General features: G+C 34.9%; 1 protein-coding gene across 2 annotated transcripts in view; it reads left to right on the top strand.

The window, feature by feature from the left end:
• Positions 1 to 21,180, top strand: part of prkcea (protein kinase C, epsilon a) — a 72,954-nt gene extending 51,774 nt beyond the window's left edge. For both annotated transcript variants that reach the window (XM_051124368.1, XM_051124369.1), the window contains exons 11-15: positions 451 to 605; positions 12,839 to 12,977; positions 13,058 to 13,246; positions 15,372 to 15,518; positions 18,900 to 21,180. In XM_051124368.1, the coding sequence (XP_050980325.1) occupies positions 451 to 605; positions 12,839 to 12,977; positions 13,058 to 13,246; positions 15,372 to 15,518; positions 18,900 to 19,046 (777 nt within the window). In that variant the 3' untranslated portion in view covers positions 19,047 to 21,180. The remainder of the gene's footprint in view (positions 1 to 450; positions 606 to 12,838; positions 12,978 to 13,057; positions 13,247 to 15,371; positions 15,519 to 18,899) is intronic.
• The last annotated feature ends 1,309 nt before the right edge of the window (positions 21,181 to 22,489 follow it).

The raw sequence follows: 22,489 nt of genomic DNA, 5'->3' as shown, positions 1-22,489 counted from the left end.
TCTCTGAATTGTTTTATCGTAAGGCCTCTATAAAACTTCTCCACTTCCTGACCGTAAACGAGGTGTACAAAGAGAACAACAGAGTGTGATAAGATGTGTATACAGTTTTTATATCAATATGTCATTTTGCTAATTTACAGTATAGGAAACCCAAACATCACAAACGTTCCTTTCTTATTTCCTTATTAGAGTTATGTTACAAGAAGTGTTTCCTACTGTAAGTTGGAAAGTGTAATCAGATAATCAAGTAAGCAAATTTGCTAGCTCAAAGGATTGTGTGTTGAAATGTGCAGCGCTAAACTGTTATCTGCACAGATGTCATGCGAAACTAACAGTGGACTAACAGTGAAACCATAGATGATTTTAAATCACGCTATTACTGGGTGTGGGTGTTCTATGACAATCAACTCTGTCTTTTTGTCTTCTGTTTTATTCTCTCTGTCTCTCTAGGATCGGTTGTTCTTTGTTATGGAGTATGTGAACGGTGGAGACCTGATGTTTCAGATCCAGCGGTCACGGAAGTTCGATGAAGCTCGTTCCCGTTTCTACGCAGCTGAGGTCACATCAGCGCTTATGTTCCTGCATCAACATGGCGTCATCTACAGGTAAGTCAACAGAAAATACCGTCAGCCCATTTCACTTACATAATGTGTCATTTTGATGAGATGGATTTTCAGTTGGAAAACCGTAGGGCAGGACTTCATTTTATCAATCAGAAGTTAAAGGAGAAGTCCACTTCCAGAACAAAGATTTACAGATAATGTGCTCACCCCCTTGTCATCCAAGATGTTCATGTCTTTCTTTCTTCTGTCGTAAATTTTGTTTTTTTTGAGGAAAACATTTCAGCGTTTTTCTCCATATAATGGACTGATATGGTGCCCCGAGTTTGAACTTCCAAAATGTAGTTTAAATGCGGCTTCAAACGATCCCAAATGCGGTTGTAAATGATCCCAGCTGAGGAAGAAGGGTTATTTTCAGAAACATAATAGAATTTATATACTTTTTTTAATCTCAAACGCTCATCTCGTTTTACTCTGCCTGGACTATTTTTGTTCCGGTTCAAGACGGTTAGGGTATGTCGAAAAACTCCCATCTCATGTTCTCCCTAAACTTCAAAATCACCCTATATCGCTGTTTTACCTTTTTTGTTAAGGGTCTTTGATCTTTTTTGTATGTTCACTTTGGGTCGGTACTTCTGCAGCAATGTAAGATGATTTTGAAATGATTTTTGAAGTTGAGGGAGAAAATACGATTGGAGTTTTTCGACATACCCTAACTGTCTTGAGTCAGAATACACAGAGTTCAGGCAGAGCAAGACAAGATGAGCATTTGAGATTAAAAAATATTTTAATTGTATTTTTTAAATGAAAATAACCGATTGTTTCACTAGATAAGACCCTTCTTTCTCGGCGGGGAACATTTGGGATCATTTGAAACTGCATTTAAACTGCAGTTTGGACGTTCAAACTCAGGGCACCATAGCAGTCCATTATATGGAGAAAAATGCTGAAATGTTTTCCTCAAAAAAACATAATTTCTTTATGACTAAGGAAAGAAAGACATGAACATCTTGGATGACAAGGGGGTGAGTACATTGTCTGTAGATTTTTGTTCTGGAAGTGGACTTCTCCACAAAATGTCTTTATTTTCTTATTGCATATTTATATTCATGGTGATATTGTCCACAAAATTGACAAAGTTTGATTTCATGTTACATTTTTTGGTGAGACTAACATTGTAGACTCTAAATGCGTGCACTAGTCATGCCATGAGACTGCGGTGTGACTTCAGCTCCCACAAATGATGCCAGTCCTACCCAGGCATCATGCTAACTGGCCCTCAAAGACTTTAAATGCTTGTTTTTGTTCCAGCTCTGTGGCAGATGCTAATCCTATTTGACCCGTGAGAGTTAGCAAAAGATCACGCCATTGTTAGTGTAGCGTTTAGTATCAGCTTACCTCTCTCGATGAAGTAAAGCCCTTATTCAGGCCAGAGCAGGTTTCCTGCTCCCCAGGCACAGCTGAAGATACAGTGTACACTGTGTGCTGCTGACTGCAGCTCTGAGCTCCTGATACAGTTCAGAGGTTTTATTTTTTTGAACAAAGGGCTGATAAGATGAAACAATTGTGAAGCATCTCAAAGGACTAATCGGCAACCTTTTTAAGGGTCTGCGCAAAACGACAAAAGAAGCCCTCCTCTGTTTAACATTTCTTTATGCACACACACCTATTTGGACAGATATTGACGCACATGCTACATTCATACAGTTGAAGACCAGTTATGAAAGGGAATCAAATGCATTCAATGTTTTCATATGTACAGAACAATTTAAGAGTCACACCTGTTGATTAATACGATTGTCAGTCCCAAACTCACTGTGTGAACATAGCCAAACACATTCATTCTTTCCCAGGTACAAACTTGTCTCTTGCTGTCTTCCCTCTGTTTTTTATGGAAGCCCGTTTCTGCCACTGAATAAAAAAAAAAAAACTGACTTATTTTCTCACAATTGCATGATACAAACTCACAATTCTGACTTTTTACCTCCGAATTGTGAGATATAAACTCCCAATTGCAATTATAAAGTCAGAATTACTATACAAACTCATAATTCTGTTTATATCTCCCAATTCTGCGAAAATGTAATTCCCTCCCTCCCTCAGAATCAGACTTTATAACTTGCAATTGGCAGTGTATATCGTGCAATTCTGACTTTTTTCTCAGAATTGTAAAATATAAACTGACAATTTCGAGATACAAACATGTAGTTCTGAGCAAAAAAAAAAAAAAAAAAAAAAACCTTGCAATTGCGAGTGTCACGCAATTATATAGTGAGATATAAACTATGAGATATAAACTCACAATTCTGAGAAAATATAACTTTCCTCCACCTCAGAATTGGAATTTATAAGTTGCAGTTGCAAGTAATATCTCACAATTCTGAAAAAAAAAGTCTGAATTGCATAATATAGACTCGTAATTACAAGTTAAAAAGTCAGAAGTGCAAGATACAAAGTAGAATTCACTTTTTTTTTTTTACATTTTTATTCAGTGGCGGAAACAGGCTTCTGTAGTTTATCACACAATCAGGCTTGCAAGCAAAAAGATATGCTGAAAGCTGAATACAGAGGCTGCAATGGGTCACATGCCCCAAGAAAAGCACAAAAAGCAATATTCCTTATCCAAAGCTTAGGTAGATACTGTAGCCCTGTCATAATCCTACTCATTCATGCTGAGACCTGCAAAGAAGCAAGAGGTCAAACTACACCTGACCCCCGTTTGAGACAGCCATTATCTTCCCTTCCTCACTGTGTTATCATGTCAAAGGTGCTTGCCATTTCAATGTTTGGATGCTTATATTGATTTGTTCTAGTCCAATAAGGGTTTTTGAGTTCATTAATGCAAGTGAGCTTTCAACGCCCATCTCCTTCTGCAGGGTTTGTCTTTTATTAATAGTAGTCATTTGAAGATGGATTTGATTAATGGTTCCAGGAACACCAATGTTAAATCCCTCACTGAATTGTGTTAATAGCTCAGTGCATGATTTAAAGATACGATGATCAAATGTTTCCTTATTTGTGGTTTGTAATTTATTAGTTCTTGTAAATGTCATTGTAAATGGATAGATGGTTTTGCATGATAGATCTGGCCTCAGGGAAGAGTTGAGGAATGTAAGTGGAGGTAGGATGTATTAGTGGATTACAGCATTTTTTTTGAAGAATGAGAGGCCTCTTTAGCCCCCAGCAATACCAAACCCTCTCCACCATTTCTCTCCAGCTTCTCTTTCTTTCATGGGGAGAACAATTAGGGAGTAAATCCTAAAATGACACTGGTTGATTTCTGATGTGATACGTGTTAGATTACTTGAAGTGTGTCAAGATTCTGTTATACAAATTATTTTTATCCCATTTCTTAGAGAGATATAGCTTAAAGGAATAGTTCATACAAAAATGAAAATTCTGTCATTAATTACTCACCCTCCTGTCGTTCCAAACCTGTAAGATCTCAGTTCATTTCGGAACACAAATGAGGGTATTTTTGATGAAATTCGAGATCTTTTTGACCCTGCATAGACAACAACGTGCCTACCACATTCAAGGCCCAGAAAGCTAGTAAAGACAGGGAGTATGTACTTTATTAGTGTATTTCTCTTTAAGCAAGAGGGGAGAAAGACCTCTTTGGTCTGTTGTGCAGGTCAATGCTTGTCTTGTGTCTGATTAGACCCATGAATGGTCTCAGCTGTAACTCTTTTTACTTTCTCTCTCTGTTCTTGTATGTTTAGCTGAGATTTTTTTGACTGAGGCTGATCGGTGACAAAGCTTTATGTTAAAGCGATGAGGGACTCCATGGAAAAATCACTCTGCACACAAAGGGAACACAGGAAGGCATTTCAATAGGGCCTAATTATGTGTGTACATGCACATGTGTGTATGTGCGGGAGACCATGCATTATGGCATGTGTACGTGTGTGTGCAGTTGTCTGGTGGAGCTCAGAGGAAGTGTGGAAGTCAAACCCAAAAGGAGTCAGGGAGTTTTTACTTAATTAGTTACCTAGAAATCTATGTAATGTAGATATGAATATATTTTTTATATTATCTTTTACATTTTATTATAATATTTGTATTTTTATTTCATTGCTATCAAAATTAGCACGTGATTAAGTTTTAAAAATATTTAACACAGTTCACGCAGGTGTGGGGCTAGGGTTGGCCACTCCACTCACAATTGCTGCTTCTGTCTCTTTTTTCTTAAAGAAGAAGTCCACTTCCAGAACAACAATTTACAAATAATTTACTCACCCCCTTGTTATCCAAGATGTTTATGCCTTACTGACTTCAGTCGTAAAGAAATTATGGTTTTTGAGGAAAACATTTCAGGATTTCTCTCCATATAGTGGACTTCTATGGTGCCACCAAGTTTGAACTTTCAATATTCAAAGAGCTCTAAACAATCCCAGCTGAGGAAGAAGGGTCTTATCTAGTTAGGGTTAGGGTATGTCGAAAAACTCCTCCAACTTTAAAATCATCCTATAACGCCCTTGCAAAAAGGTAAAACAGCGATGTATGACGATTTTGAAGTTGGAGAAGAAAATAAGTTGGGAAGTTTTCGACATACCCTAACTGTCTTGAACCGGAATACAAAGTTAACGCAGAGCCAGACAAGATGAGCATTTGAGGTAAAAAATTACCTTTTTTTAGAGAAAAAAAGATAAGACCATTTTTCCTCTGCCTCGATTGTTTAGAGCCCTTTGAAGCTGCATTTTGCAAGTGTAAACTTGGGGGCACAATAGAAGTCCACTATATGGAGAAAAATCCTGTAATGTTTTTCCTCAAAAAACATAATTTCTTTAAGACTGAAGAAAGAAAAACATCAACATCTTGGATGACAAGGGGGTGAGTAAATCTGTACATTTTTGTTCTGGAAGTGAACTTCTCCTTTAAGGATTCATCTATATTTAATTTAGAATTTAGTGTTTCATAACTTTTATCCAATTTCTGGTAAATAATGGACTTATGTGAAGATTGTTTTTAAGCTCAATTTAAATTAGAAGTCTAATAAATGTTCAAATTGACAGCTCTCAATTATACAGAAATGTTGAATGGCTATAATCAATGGTTAAATATTATGAAAAAAGAACAGTTTCCTAAAGACGTCAGCAATATTGGTATCAGTGATACTCACCTTCAGTCATAAAAATGTTACAAATATTAAAATATACTGTCTTTATGTTGTTTCTACATTAATTTGAAGATTGAATGTGAAATTATTGCAATCTAAATGTATATTTAAGAACTTTAATGTTAGGTTGTAAACGATCCCAGCTGAGAAAGAAGGGTCTTATCTAGCGAAACAGTAAGTTATTTTCATAAAAATAATACAATTTATATACTTTTTAAAGCCAAACGCTCGTCTTGTCTTACTCAGCCTCGACTGTTTTTGTTCCGGTTCATGACAGTTAGGGTATGTCGAAAAACTCCCATCTCATGTTCTCCCTCAACTTCAAAGTCGCCCTATATCGCTGGTTTTACCTTTTATGTTAAGGGTGTTTGATCTTCTTTGCATGTTCACTTTGCAAAGACTGGGTTGGTACTTCTGCAGTGATGTAGGATGATTTTGAAATGATTTTTGAAGTTGAGGGAGAAAATACGATTGGAGTTTTTCAACATACCCTAACTTGAGTCAGAATACACAGAGTTCAGGGAGAGAAAGGCAAGACGTGCGTTTGAGATTAAAAAGTATTTAAATAGTATTTTTTTAATGAAAATAACTGATCATTTCACTAGATAAGACCCTTCTTTATAGGACCTTGCGCAGTGCACAGTCCACTTCAACTCAGTGTGTACTGTGCAGTGGACGGAAGACAGTTCCTGCCTTTAGATTGCAGGAAGCTGTGGTTCAGTCAACTATTTCTATTGGCTATTGTCGTGTTAAGTGCGTATCACTAAAATCCTTCCAACTTCCATAGTTGCTGTCAAAAATAGAACAGTTACATAAACCTGGGCTGTCTCGCCCTCATGTCGGAACAGTGCCTCACAAAATGGTTTGTGCTTGAATGATGGCAGCAAAAAAATGTTGACATTTTTTTGCCAATCAACCATCAAAGGCCAAGCCTGTTTGGCTCTCTGTTGCTATCTTTGTCCTGTTAAGCTTGATCAAACTGTTGACACACAAAACACACTCATGAACACTTTTTATATATATAAAACAAGTGGGTTTGTGAGAATTTTTAATGTTTTGGAACAAACTCTCTGCATTTACTTGATCAAAAATACAGTAAAAACAGTAATATTGTGAAATATTATTACAATTCAAAATGACTGGTTTCTATTTTAATTTATTTTAAAATGTAATTTATTCCTGTGATGCAAAGCTGAATTTTCAGCATCTTTACTTCAGTCTTCAGTGTCAGATGATCATTCAGAAATCGTTCTGATATGCTAATTTACTGCTAAAGAAACATCTTATTATTGTCAGTATATTTATTCCCAGGATTAATAGTCCAAAAGATGTTTATTTGAAATAGAAATGTTATAACTAATAAATGTCTTTATTGTCACTTTTAATTCATCTTTTCTAAATTAAAATATGAAGTCCCTGAAAACACAGCTTTAAAATAGATATGTACTTAACTGTACACTTTTAAGTGTTTTGAGAAATGAACTTGAGCTTCCTTATAAGCACATGTAGTCTATCATAAGAATACATTAGCTCATGTTTCAGTATAATAGAAGGTTTTACAAGGAAGGTGTGAATCCTTATCTCAAACGTGTGCAAACAGATGCACACCTGATGTGTGTTTGTGTGTTGAACCACACCCTGGCTTCTGTATCCCTCAATATAACCATCACATACACAGGTAAACACACAGGGTCATCAAGAGGTCATTGTAGACACGCGTACCCATGCTCTGGCGCCCAGCGTTCTCTCCTCTAACCTTTCCTGCTCCACCTACCTCATTAAAGAAGATATCTGTTAGATAAAGCATGACATAAACGTATTGGCGGTACACATCTCTTTAGCCTCAGTCACTCACCTAAGAAAGCCATGCTGCATGTGTCATTTACCGCTGAAGAAGGTGGCGGTACATCTGCGAGGCTTTGATAACAATGCCTCTACACATACTTACACGAGCCAGAGGGGATTCTATTCTCAGCTGAATAGTACACTGATATAAGACTCTTCTATGGCTCATTAACTGCAATTTGAGGAAGCCACAGATCACAGAAAGAGCAGCCACGCTCTGATACGTCTGAGGAGACGACTTAAGATATATTGCAGCATCCCCTATCAGTGCGATCCACCCAGATGCTCTTGTTAAAATGAAAGGGTGTAAAAATAGAGAGAGTTATATACTAATGTTTGGGTCAGTAAGAATTTATGTTTTTGAAGGAAGTGTTTTATACTAACTAAGGCTGGATTTATTTGACTTTTGTGTTGTGTTGCTGTCTATGCAGGGTCAGAAAGCTCTCAGTTTTTATAAAAAATATCTTAATTTGTGTTTCGAAGATAAATGAAGGTCTCACAGGTTTAGAACTACATGAGGGTGAGTAATTAATGACAGAATTTTAATTTTGGGGTGAGCTATCCATTCAAGCTAGAAAATGGCCATAGAAAATCCACTGAAATTGATTTCTTATACAAGGAAAAAATTGGTCATAAGCTGAAAAATGTGTCTTTGTATGTTTTATATACAGCTGAAATCAAAAGTTTAAATACACCTTGTAGAATCTGCAAAATTGTAATTGATACCAAAATAAGAGGGATCATACAAAATGCGTGTTATTTTTATTTTATTTATTTTTACTGACCTTAATCAGATATTTCACATAAAAGACATTTACATATAGTCGACAAGAGAAAATATTAGTTGAATTTATAAAAATGACCCCGTTCAAAAGTTTACATACACTTGATTCTTAATACTGTGTTCTTATCTGAATGATCCACAGCTGTTTTTTAGCGACAGGTTAAACTGATCTTGAAATTCAAAAAGTTTTCACCCCCCTGCTCTTAACGCATCGTGTTTTCTTCTGGAGCATCAGTGAGTGTTTGAACCTTTTATAATAGTTTTTTATAATAGAGAGTCCCTCAGTTGTCCTCAGTGTAAAAAGATGGATCTCAAAATCATACAGTCGTTGGAAAGGGTTCAAATACACAAAAATGCTGAAAAAACAAAGAATTTGTGAGACTTGAAAGATTTTTCTGAAGAAAAGCAGGCAGTTTAACTGTTCAGGACAAACAAGGGACTCATGAACAACTATAATAAAAAAAAAAAAAAAACAGCTGTGGATCATTCAGATACTGGAACAATTCAGTATTAAGAATCAAGTGTATGTAAACTTTTGAACGGGGTCATTTTTATAAATTCAGCTATTATTTTCTCTTGTGAACTGTATGTAAATGTCTTTTATGTGAAATATCTTATTCAATCAGTACTAAATAAATAATAACATGCATTTTATATGATCCCTCTTATTTAGCTAAAATAAATAATATTTTGCTGATTCTGCAAGGTCTAAATAAACTTTTGACTTCAACTGTATATATATATATATATATTAGATATAATAAAACATCACAATAACTCAGTTTCTTTACACTTCTGTTGGAAAATTAGTATCTTGACCACAAAGGAGACATTTCCCTCATGGAATTGACTTAAGCATGTAATCACTAAGCTGGGTCTTTTTCTATTTTGTTCTTGTCTTTATTTTGCTCTGACACATTGAGAAAACAGGATTTATCAGGCATGACAATCAGATTAGCTCCTCTGAACATTCCTGCCTTCATTCAGGTTCCAGCCAGTTTGTCCAGGTGCATGTAACACACAACCACACACACACACACAAATTCTGCAGAGGAATATACAGGTGTTCTGCACCTCCCTGTTTGTTATGAGATATACAAATCACTTCACATGTTTAGATCATTGTTGTTCGTTCCTGCAAATCTGTAATTAAGGAATGAACTCTCTGACCATCTGAAAGTATGCACTAAATCACTTGACTGACATGGACGGCAGGCCTCATATGAACATGTCTAACTGTCATGTGACCCTCGCTTAAGTATTTAATGTTTCTACATGTTTGAAAAATCCTTTGCTGCTGAATGCCCTCGGCCAGATACCACTGACTGTGTCCTCGCTGACACGTACTAGGGTCTCATCCTTTAACCTTTAAAATGGCATTACAAAATCTCCACCCTCTGTATGTGTACTGTTTTTTTCCACTCTGCGGCACAGAGCACAAACATCCCCCTGTAGAAAACAAACTATCTGCACTGGGGCAAGTCTCTGCAATCGCTGCGATTCAGATATTATCGTAATGTCCTCCTCCTAAGGTGTTTGGCTTTGGCCATCGCTGTAAAACTTGCATTTCTATGCATCGCTGCATTTCTATGTCCTGTGGCTTGTTGAGTGCAGATTTTGCACTTTGATGGGGCCGTTGTGTGTGTTTACAGTACTGTTCAAAAGTTTGGAGCCAATCTAAGTATTTTTTTTTATTCCTTTTATTCAGCAAACATGCATTAAAAGTGACAGTAAAAATATTTATAATGTTACAAAAAAAAAAAAAACAGAAAAAATATTAAGCAGCACTACTGTTTTTTTTTTTAATCAAATCAGCATATTAGAATAAGGGTCAATTTTTCAAAATTGAGATTTATACATCACCTGAAAGCTGAATATATAAGCTTTCCATTGATATATGGTTTGTTGGGATAGGACAATATTTGGTCGAGATAAAACTATTTGAAAATCTGGAATCTGAGGGTGCAAAAAAGTCAAAATATTGAGAAAATTGCCTTTAAAGTTGTCCAAATAAAGTTCTTAATGTATATTACTAATCAAACATTAAGTTTTCATATATTTACAGTAGGAATTTTACAAAATATTTTCATGGAACATGATTTTTACTTAATATCCTAATGATTTTTGAACAAAAATCAATAATTTTGACCCATACAATGTATTTTTGGCTATTGCTACAAATATACCCCAGGGATTTAAGACTGGTTTTGTGGTCCAGGGTCACATATGAATGTTATATATGTAATATAACATAATATAATTTCTTTTCTTTTTTTGCTATTATTTTATGGTAAAGTTTTTGACAGTTTTGAGCTGGAGAGCATAAAACGTTACTTAAAGTTTCATTTTCTTTATTTACAGGTAATAAATGTTAACTGAAATAAAAAAATATATATATATATATATATATATATTAAAGAATATATATTTTAGCTAGTTGACAAGGAAACATTTCTCATTCTAATTTAGTTTAACTTCATGTAAGTAACTAAAACTGACATACACTACCGTTCAAAAGTTTGGGGTCAGTACATTTTTATTGTTTCTTTTTTTTTTTTTTTTTTTTAAGAAATTAATACTTTTATTCACCAAGGATGTATTAAGTTAATAATTAAAAGTTTATTAAAAGTTAATAATAAATAATTTACATTGTTATAAAATATTTATATTTTGAATAAACACTGTACTTTTTAAACTTGTTATTCATGAAAGAATCCTGAAAAAAAAAAATCACAGGTTCCAAAAAATATTTGGCAGCACAGCTGTTGATATTATCCAACACTGATCATTCTAATAATAAATCCGCATATTAGAATGATTTCTGAAGGATCATGTGACACTTAAGACTGGAGTAACAGCTGATAAAAATTCAGCTTTTCATCACAGGAATAAATTCTATTTTAAAGTATGTTAAAATAAAAAACATTATTTTATATTGTAAAAACATTTTGCAATATTACTGTTTTTTTTCTATATTTTTAATCAAATAAATGCAGCCTTGATGAGCGTAAGAGACTTCTTTAAAGACTATTACAAGTCTTACTGACCCCAAACTTTTGAACGGTAGTGTAAATGTTAGTAAGATTTTTAATGTTTTTTAAAGAAGTTTGCTATGCTCACCAAGCCTGCATTTATTTGATCCAAAGTATTGATTTTGAAATTTTGAAATATATGTACTATTTAAAATAACTGTTTTCTATTTGAATATTTGCTGCATAAAAAAAAAAAAAAACATTTATGTTGACAACAGCTGAGTAGAATTTTTTCAGATTTCTTTGACGAATAGAAATTTTAGAAGAACAGCATTTATCTGAAAAGGAAACCTTTGTAACATTATAACTATCTTTATCATTACTTTTGATCAAATTAAAGCATTCTTGCTAAATAAAAATATTAATTAATTTAGCTTTGATCACAGGTATAGATTACATTTTAAAATACATTTTTAAATAGTAAAAATGTTTCACAATATTACTGCTTTTGCTGTATTTTGGATCAAATAAATGCAGGCTTGGTGAGCAGAAGAGACTTCTGTAAAAAACATTCAAAATCTTACTGTTCAAAAACTTTTGACTGGTCGTCTAACATCGTCTAACAAAAATAACACAAGCACAACAAAATTACTAAAACTGTAACATATTTATATAGTATAAAAATAAAAACTAAATCAAAATAATAGAATAGAAACTATAATAGTATTTTAGTGATGCTAAAATAACACTGCTGGAGAGAGGAGTCCTAATGGGAGTTAAATTACTCTGTATTTGCACAGCAAAAGACACATCCATCATTCAACCCCTCATTGCAGTTGTTTACCCTCCACTATACGTATGAATCCATCATCTTAACACAGTACTGTCATTAAGTCACCCTAAACTCTGCAATCATGCTCCTGGAAATTTTTTTCATACCTTTGAAAGAAGCATGTGGTCACGGTCAAAATTAAACAAGGGCTCAGGGCAAAAATGTCACAGAAAGTGACCACAATGTCACATGTGTTTTAAATGCTGGTAGAAAATGTCACTGTAGTTTGTGAATGTCTGTCTATCTATCTATTATCTATGTGTATATTTTATCAACGATTCAAATCTGTGTATTTAATGATTTAATTATTTGATTATTTAGTCCGGTACATGACTGACGGCTTCATGAGTGCTCCGAATGTTGACGTGCATGTTGTGAAGTGAAGGGTTTTAACGGCTTACCTGAGGCTGCTGTCGTTTACCTACACAAATGTTCAGCCCTGAGCACTTCAAACACCTCGACTTACATGCAGCCATCTCAGGAATGGAACAGAGAGCAGCTTGAGTTATAAATGAGGCAGAGTGCCATGTGTTATTGTTGTAGAGGTCTGCAGAATGGTCAGGCCCTCAAGGTCCTGTAGATCAGTTGTCAGCTTACTGTCGAACAGGCATGCCGAGCCCTTCGCACCAACCGTTTTAAACAGCCTGGATAATTTATTAGAAGAGTTTAAGCAAGCAAAAAATGTTAAATATGGTCTAATTGTTTATTTTTTTCTCATCACTCTAGAGATCTGAAGCTGGATAATATTCTGTTGGACGCTGAAGGCCACTGTAAACTGGCTGACTTTGGCATGTGCAAAGAGGGCATTCTGAACGGGGTCACGACCACCACCTTCTGCGGGACCCCTGACTATATTGCACCTGAGGTACGTCTAGTAAATCATCTTTGGACAGAACTAATAGCTGAGATGTTTGAAAACCTTATTCTTGCATCTCTGTCATTCAGATCCTGCAGGAGTTGGAGTACGGCCCTTCGGTGGATTGGTGGGCTCTGGGCGTTCTCATGTATGAAATGATGGCCGGTCAACCTCCGTTTGAAGCTGACAATGAGGACGACCTTTTCGAGTCCATCCTCCACGATGACGTGCTTTATCCCGTGTGGCTCAGTAAAGAAGCCGTCAGCATTCTGAAAGCTGTAAGCGGCCCATTTCTTGAAATTTTTTTATTTGTGTATGTGGTTTGTGGTTGGCCCATTTATCATTTCTTTTTCCACTTCTGTTCAGAATCTTTTCTCTCTCTGCAGTGATATATTGAGCTCCACTGTATGGTCATACACCTGGCTGCACTTTCCCTCTGACCTCTCCAACCTTCCCCTGTTCATTTTCTTCCCTTTTGTTCCTCATTCATCCCTCTGTTCTGGTACATTTACCTCCGACTTACAAATACGCTAATTTTGTGGCATGCTTCATACACTTTGAGAGTATATGATGTGATTTATTTCCATGTTTCTGATATTTGTGCACTAAAAATTCATGAATTTAGCTGAAATGTGTTGTAAGCGTTTGAATCAGTTTTACAAATTTTCTACGGACTTAATTAAAACGTCCATTGCTTCAAACCACATACCCTTTCTCTGAAACCCCGCCCTCCAAAGATATATCATCCAATCCGATGTCAGCTACTCTGAACATGCATAATGATTGACAGGCAAAGAGTGTTTGTGATTGGCTTGTTTTTTTGAGTAATGCTTTATAAGAATATTTCCTCCTAATTTCCTTCCTAATCTTTTTTTTTTTTTTTTTTTTTTTTTTTTTTTTTTTAATTGTTGGAAAAAACATTGATGTTTGTACATTATACACAAAAAATTAATTTTATTTTATTTCTAATTTATATAATTATAAATTATATATTATTTTAATATTTTTTTTAGGGCTGTCAAATGATTAATTGTGATTAATCGCATACAAAATAAAAGTTTGAGTTTGCTTCATATATGTATGTATACATAAATACACACAAATGAATGTATATATTTAAGAGAAATATGTATGTACAAAATATTTTTATTTGTATATAATATAAATTATATAAAAATGATAATAAATACATATACACTGTAAAAAATAAAAAACAATTTGTTGAATCAGCTTAAAATAATTAGTTACCCTGCTGCCTTAAAATTTTAAGTTCAGTCAACTAAAATAGGTTTATTCAACTTGAAATGTTAAGTTGTACTAAGTAACAACTTAGATATTTGTGTTTGCTAAACTTAACAGATGTGTAAGTAACCCAGCTGCCTCAAAATTTTAAGTTGAATCAACTCAAATATCTAAGTTGTCACTTAGTATAATTTAACATTTCAAGTTGAATCAACTTTTTTTGAGTTGACTGAACTTAAAATTTTAAGGCAGCCAGGTTACAAATTATTTTAAGTTGACTCAACAAGTTATTTTACAGTGTACATGTAAATATTTCTTAAATATATAAATGTATTTGTATTTATATATACATAATAATTATACACAGCACACACAAGTGCAAACTCAAACTTTTATTTTGTATGTGATTAATGGTTTGACAGCCCTAAGTTTAATAATTTCTACATTTATTTGTAGACATAAAAATGTAAATACATTTTTTAAATGTTAAAATGTGATAATGTATATAGAAATTAGCAATAACCTTCTTTAATAAATGCTGTAAATGTATTCTTATTTGGTCAAATATGATACCTGACTGAAGTTATTAATTAATGATCCTTTTTTAAAAGCATTACCATTTTTTGATTGGCTTAAAAGAGGTGTGGACAAGTTTGATTTCTTTGGACATCTTTTTAATGATATTTTCCTTGTTTTTAGGGATTGTATTGCACAAAAAATGCCTACAGCTTCTTAAAGGGATAGTTCACCTAAAAATTAAAATTCTGTCATTAATTACTCACCCTCTTGTCTTTTCAAACCTGTAAGACTTTTGTTTATCTTCAGAACACAATTTAAGATAATTCTGATGAAATCCGAGTGCTTTCTGACCCTGCATAGACAGCAATGCAACTGCCGCATTCAAGGCCTAGAAAAGTAGTAAGGATATTGTTAAAATAGTCCATGTGACATCAGTGGTTCAACCGTAATTTTCTGAAAATACAAAAATACTTTCTGTGTGCATAGAAAACAAAAATATCTTAATTTGTGTTCAGAAGATGAACAAAGGTCTGATTCATTAATGACTGAACTTTAATTTTTGGGTGAACTATCTCTTTAAACACTTCCTATTTACACTTCCTTTATGATTTAAGTAATGTAAAATCTATTCCCTTTCCTTAGTTCATGACAAAGAGCCCCAGTAAGCGTCTAGGCTGTGTGGTGACCCAGGGACTAGAGGAAGCCATCAAAATCCACCCCTTCTTCAGAGAGATCGACTGGGTCTTGCTGGAGCAGAGGAAGATCAAACCTCCCTTTAAACCTCGCATTGTAAGCATACATGATTCTCACAAATTGAATTAACCCATTTCTGTTGCTCAAAGGTTTTTGTCTCGATTCCCAAGAAAAACACAAAATGTACTGTATATAAAATGCAATGCAATGAAAGTCGCTTTGGGTAAAAGCATCCACCACCTGCATAAATGTAAAACATTAAATGCTCATTTTGACACGTCATAATTCATAGATGTTTTTTTTTCCGCAAAATATTCCGACACAGCACGCACACATTGACTTTATCTCTTGTGTTCCTCTGTCTTTAGCGTCTGTGGTCTAGACTGAAAGTCGGATGCCACAACGGCACTTCTCAACTTCTGCTTTCCCATGGGGGGGGGGGAGGGCTGCAAGTGTTGTGTGTATGTGCGCGTGTGTATATGTACACAAGTGGGTGCTCTAGATGGAAAGGTCACAGAAAGGTTCAGAGAAAACGCGACCGCCACTTGCTCTCTTGCCCTCTGAGTAACTTTGAGCTGGTGTTCCGTCACCACACTCTGTGCAATCAACACATTTACATACGCACCTGTGGCTTTTAACTGAAAGTCTACACTGCTTCTTAGAACAGCGTTGGGGACGAAATCTTAAGAAATACAGACATTTGTGTGTATTATTGTCTTAATTATCATATGTGACCATGTACCACAAAAACCAGTCATAGGGGTCAAATTTGTGAAATTTTAATTTTTACATCATCTGAAAGCTAAATAAATAAGCTTTCCGTTGATGTATGGTTTGTTATAGGACAATATTTGGCCGAGATACAACAATTTGAAAATCTGAATTTTGAGGGTGCAAAAAAATATAAATATATAGAAAATTGCTTTTAAAGTTGTCTAAACGAACTTCTTAGCAATGCAAATTATTAATCAAAATTTAAGTTTTGATATATTTATGGTAGGAAATTTGCAAAATATCTTCATGGGACATGATCTTTACTTAATATCCTAATGATTTTTGGCATAAAAAAAATTGATAATTTTGACCCATACAATGTTTTTTTGGCTATTGCTACAAAATTTATCTGTGCTACTTAAGACTGGTTTTGTGGTCCAGGGTCACATCTTTTTTAAAGGGTTAGTTTTGATGAAAATAAATGACAATTTTGTCATCATATACTCATGCTCATGTCATTTTGGTACTTAATTTTAACAAATTAAGATATTTTTTTCCTTCCATTGGAAGTTTATTACACCAAAACATGCTTCAAAAGTTCATAAAGCACAATCCATATGAATCAAGCAGTCGAATCCAAGAAATTCTGAAGGAACGTGATTGATTATATGATAAACAATTTTAATGTAGGCTTTTATTCACATCTAATATGGTAAACAGAAGCTCAAACATGCTTCTGCAAGAGGTTTTTCTCACGTGTCAACCATTTGCGGTTGAGCTTCTCCATGAACCAGTTAGGTTTTTTTCTCATGCGTCTAACAAGTACGATTGAGCTTCTGCAAGAACCGGTGAGGTCTGTTTTCCGTGTCAAGCTAATACAATTGAGCTTCCTCAAGAACCAATGCGGGTTGTTTGATCTCTTTACGAGATTTTTGAAGTGTTAAATATTTTGATTTAAAGAATGAGTTCATTTCCAGAGTTAAAATTTCCTGATAATTTACTCACCCGCATGTAATCCAAGATGTTGATGTCTTTCTTTCTTCAGTTGAAAAGAAATTAACGTTTTTGATGAAAACATTTTAGAATTTTTCTCCATATAGTAGAGTTCAATGGGGATCAGTGGTTTGATGGTCCAAACTGCAGTTTCAATGCAGCTTCAAAAGGCTCAACACGTTCCCAGCCGAGGAATCTTATCTAGCGAAACAATCAGTCATTTTCAAAAAAAAAAATACAAATTTATATACTTTTTTAACCACAAATGCTTCTCTTGCACTTGCTTGACTTAGAAGTACCAACCCAGTGTTTACAAAACAAACAGGCAAAGAAAGTCAAATGGCATTTTCAAAAAAAGATAAAACAATGATGTCAGAGAGTTTTTCTACCCTACCTTTTATAATGAAGAACTAACCACATGTGACCTTTCCAGCGTGATTATGTATGTGTGAAGTCGTAGACTCGCATTGCAGAACTAGTGTAAGACGGGCATTTGTGGTTAAAAAGTATATCAATTTAAATTTTTTTTAGAAAATGACCAATCGTTTTGCTAGATAAGACCCTTATTCCCCGGCAGCGATTGTGTAGAGCCCTTTAAAGTAGTGTTGCACGATATACCGGTACTAAAAAAATATTGCAATACCCTGCTTTTAAAAACAGTATGATTATGCATTTTACTAGTACTGATACTTTAAGAATGCATTTTAATAAGAGCCATATTTCTTGAGTAAAACACTGGGATGAACAGATTAAAAGTAGCCGGTTTAAAAGTAGTTAGATTAAAATGTAATGAAATAAAATGGAAAACACAAATTCACAAAAACAAAACTGTATTTGAGAAAAATGTATTTCATAGGGCCTTAAAAACATGTAAAAACATTAATAAATTGCTGTTCAGTTGTGCAAGTTTCATGATTTCAATTAATTAGACATGCTTTTTGATTAATATTTTTAATGTAACCAGTCTAGAAAAACTAAAATGGAATTTCAAAAAAAATAAAACCTCCTTCAGATTGTTACTTGCATCTAGGTTCTTATTATTAATAACGATTAAAATAACAAAAAATGACTATATCATGATATAAATTGTTATTGTGAAATAAAATTACTATATCATGAAATAAGATTTGGCTTTATCCATTTAGCTAACTTATCAATATAGCTCTCTACATACCCGTGGGCTTGGTAGTTGCTCACCTTTTCCTGTGTAGTGGCACTGGCATGTGATTATTATTATTTTTATTTTTTTTTAGGGGGGATGAAATGCTTTGTTTCAATAGATAAAATAACTATGATCTCCGTTTGGTTTGTCTTTTATTCAGTTACTTTTCCTGTTATTCTATGTTTTTGTCATAGTATCGGTTCAGTAGTAGTATTGTGATAGTTTAGTCAGGTATCAAAATTGATCAAAAAGTCAAAATTTTGGTACTGTGACAGCACTACTTTGAAGCTGCACTGAAACTGCAATTTAGACCTTCAACCCGCTGATCCCCATTGAAGTCCACTATAATCCACTTAATTTCTTTTCACCCGAAGAAAGAAAGACATGAACATCTTGGATGATATGGGGGGTGAGTGAATTATCAGATATTTTTTATTCTGGAAGTGAACTAATACTTCAATGGACTTTCAAAGGAGGAGCAGAAATCTCTCAGGTTTCAAGTACAACATGATGACAGAATTGTAATTTTTTAACGGAACTATCCCTTTAAAGGTGAACCTCAGAAAACCTTCATAAACCCATGTATCTCTGTCTGTCTTTTGCTATAGAAAACCAAGCGCGATGTGAATAACTTCGACCAGGACTTCACTCGCGAGGACCCCGTGCTGACGCCGGTAGACGAGGCCATCATCAAGCAAATCAACCAGGATGAATTCAAGGGCTTCTCCTACTTCGGAGAGGAGGCTTTGTCTTAAAGCCTAACTTGGTGTCTGTCAGCTCAAATATATGTTAACACACCCACAAACACTCAAAATCCCATCGCATCGCAATACACGAACACACACTCCACAGATGTTCTGAAGACGGGGCTCAAACCGGACCAGAGCAAAACGGCCAGTCCCTGTGGTTCAGTTCCCCTTTACTGCTGTTTTTGTTCTTTTATTTCTCTCCAAATCTTCAAAAAGAAAAAAAACTACTGCATATGGATCTCATCACAGGCCTCAACAAGTTTGACAACCAATCAGAAAACGAATGTTCTCCAGAGCCCAAGAAGGAAGGGTCGGAACGCACTACCTTAAACCAAAATTGACGATACCAATGATTGTACTACAATTTCGGACTTCAAGTTGGTCTTCGTAATCCCTTGATGGAAAGGTCTTGCCCTTGAGGAGGAATTTACCCTGCATACGTGACAATGTTGTGCTGTGCAGTCAAATGCCTTTTTGTGTATTCAGGTGACATTTTGGGAGCAATTTTATAAAATATACAAAGACATTTGTAGTATATATAAATATATATTCCGTCAGTGTTATGAAGGTCCATTTGGAATGATAACCTGCTGTATATGGGTTGTGTTACGAAGTGTCGGCCTGAGTAGGTGTGTGCATGACATGTATGTGTCCGTGTGCATGTGTTTGCATGAATGAGAGCGAGAGGCCCTTGCCCTCCTGAAGCTCTACGGTTGTTTTCATGTTGTTTTGCAATGGCTTTTAATTTGCGCTCGACTGTGTAAAGACTACAGTGTGCGTGCGTGTGTGTGCGTGCCGCGTCCCGCCGCTATGCATAAGAAGGTATAGTCGTGGGCAGACTGACCAGTACCCGTAGCTGTCCGGTCGTTTTGTACAGAACGTAACGTGTACATAGTATTCGCTCCAAAAGCCTGTGAAAGCTTCTTAGAGTAGGCAATTGTTTGCATGGTCTTGCAAATCGTGTCGTTATTGAGTAGCATCAGTTTATGGACAGAAAAACATGTTTTGATATCTATGTGCAATACCCTGAACACATTTCCCCTAGTTCTTTTCTTTATTTTTACATTTTTCTCTTTCGGTTTCTCTCCGTGTGCTGATTTTCTCGTGTTGCATAGGTTAGAGCTTCACCAAAGGCTTTCTCGCTCTCTCTCTCGTGCTTCTCTCTGCCATTCTCATGTACATAGTTTGCTGAAGTACATAAGCTGTGGAATGTAGTGGAAAAATGTGTGAGCTCTTAATTTATTCAATATACATGTAGCTCGCTTCCCTTTTTGTGTCAGTAAGTCAGTCGTTTCCTTCGTGTCTTTTTATGTTGCTTTATTTCAGACAGTTAACCTGCGTAGATCTTTCAAACTATTCAGTCTTGTTTTAAAAGTTTGTGAACCCCCTGTAGTTGAATCATTTACTTGTGCAATGTGAAAGACTCTAAAGGAGAGGTGAAGTAAACGAAAAGGGTACATTTCAGGCGTACTAATTAAAACCTTCTGGAATGTGATGACTTTTGTTTTAGCAATTGAATGGCGATTTGAATAAGTGTTTTGTTGTTCTTTTTAAAAGTGGTTGCTGACTTTCAACATTTCTTTCTGTCTGAAGTTTCTTTTCATTTCGTTGCTCTTTTTTTTAAAACGTGTCTGTGGGTTGATCAGGGTCTGTGGGTTGAGCTAGGTCAGTGTTGCTGATTGTCTTTAAAGCCTTTTCTCTCACAGGCACTTTCCTGTCTGTCACCCTCACTGTATCATGCCAAATGTCTCGTTCAGCTTTATTTCCACCCGTTGTTTCCTTTTTAATTGTAAAGGAATGGACTTGATATATAGGACGCATCCTTTAAAGTCAAAACAAAGTAAATAAACTAAGAATTACCTCTTAAATTAAGTGCAAAGATTTCTCTGGCTGAATATTGAATATTTGCGCATACAGTATTAAAATACATAAATGTTTCATATGTATGATAGTGCTGTATTATTTACATCTGGTATTGGACTTTAGTTTCTGTATGGTGAAGCTTCATGTGCACAGAGGTATTTCTTTTCTGGATACACTAGCGTTATCTCGTAAGCATTTTACTATGTGCCAAATGTACTGTCATCTAAAGGATGTGAATGTTTTGTTTAACCTATTAAACCCCAAGATGTATGAAATATGATGTGTTTTGGTAATATGTTGCAAGAGTATTATGTGCACACACACACCCATACTGAGGAAACAGAACATCAGATTGCAAAAGTAAAATATGTGACTACAATACAGTGGAACATAAAAAACTGAGTTGATAGGACATTTGAAGTGTTTTTTTTTATTATTTCAACATCTCACAAATCATCTATTGCCTTAAATCTGCTGATACCAACATGTTTCTCTGAGGGCGTGGGGTCAGCAACATTGCGAAACCAACATTCATGTGTATGCATTGCCGTTGAGCTTGATGTAAGCTGTACTTTAATAGTCATTCAGAGAAAAAGCCTAAATGGAAATGTTTGATGTGTGCACATGCACACTTCTCACAACCTTGCTTTTTCTGATAAGGACAGACATAATTGCAGTTTTCCATCAACTACATGGTTTCTTAAGTTATAACAGGGTTAGAGGTTGTCACTAACTATTATTTTGGTAATTGAGTAATCTGTCTATTATCCTGACGATTAATAATTTTTTTGTGTCTGTGTGTGGGGTAACAAAACTATACCTAAGCAAACAATAGCCTTTGAAACAACTTAAAATACATATATAATAGCAATGAGGTAATACTAATTAGTTCAAATAAAGTATCGAAATCAAGTAAGCATATTGAACAAATCTGCTTATGAACAATAGCATTATAATAAATGACTGCAGAGGGCGCCAAACGGACGACGATTGTTTTTACACTTCACAGCTCAATCAAATCCTTGTTTAATAGACTGTTTTCAAGATGCCTCATCAATCAGCCATATTGGCAGCACTGAACGTAAACAGTGCTGCTGAACCAAAGGAAACTCAAATATTTTGCTGATTTTTGCTGTTGAAAATAGTCAGTTATTGTCATGTTTTGGGTTGTTCTAATCAATCAGACAGGGACAAACATTTGGAGTACTATAGACTGACAAATGTTATAACAAATCAAGAAGAAGAGTGCAAAAAACTGAGGAACAAAAGGCGTTGGTGGTTGGCCAAACTGAACCACGATTTCCAGAGCAAGAATCTTGACAACATTAGTGTTCATTCTTATCATTTCCAGTCAGGTAGGTGAAGTATTAGGCTAATAGTTAATTGCTTGTACATATCTTTACCATCTTTTAACTTTAGTTTAAATATACCCTTTAAATATACTTCAGTAGCACTGGTATATTTGTAGCAAGAGCTGTACAGCAATATATTGTATGGGTCAAAATGAGCAATTTTTCTTTTATGCCAAAAATCATTAGGATATTAAGTAAAGATCATGTTCCATTAAGATATTTTGTTAATTTCCT

The sequence above is a fragment of the Labeo rohita genome, chromosome 12, assembly GCF_022985175.1.
Source record: "Labeo rohita strain BAU-BD-2019 chromosome 12, IGBB_LRoh.1.0, whole genome shotgun sequence".
Lineage (NCBI taxonomy): Eukaryota > Metazoa > Chordata > Actinopteri > Cypriniformes > Cyprinidae > Labeo > Labeo rohita.
This window is presented reverse-complemented; position numbering and strand designations above follow the sequence as displayed.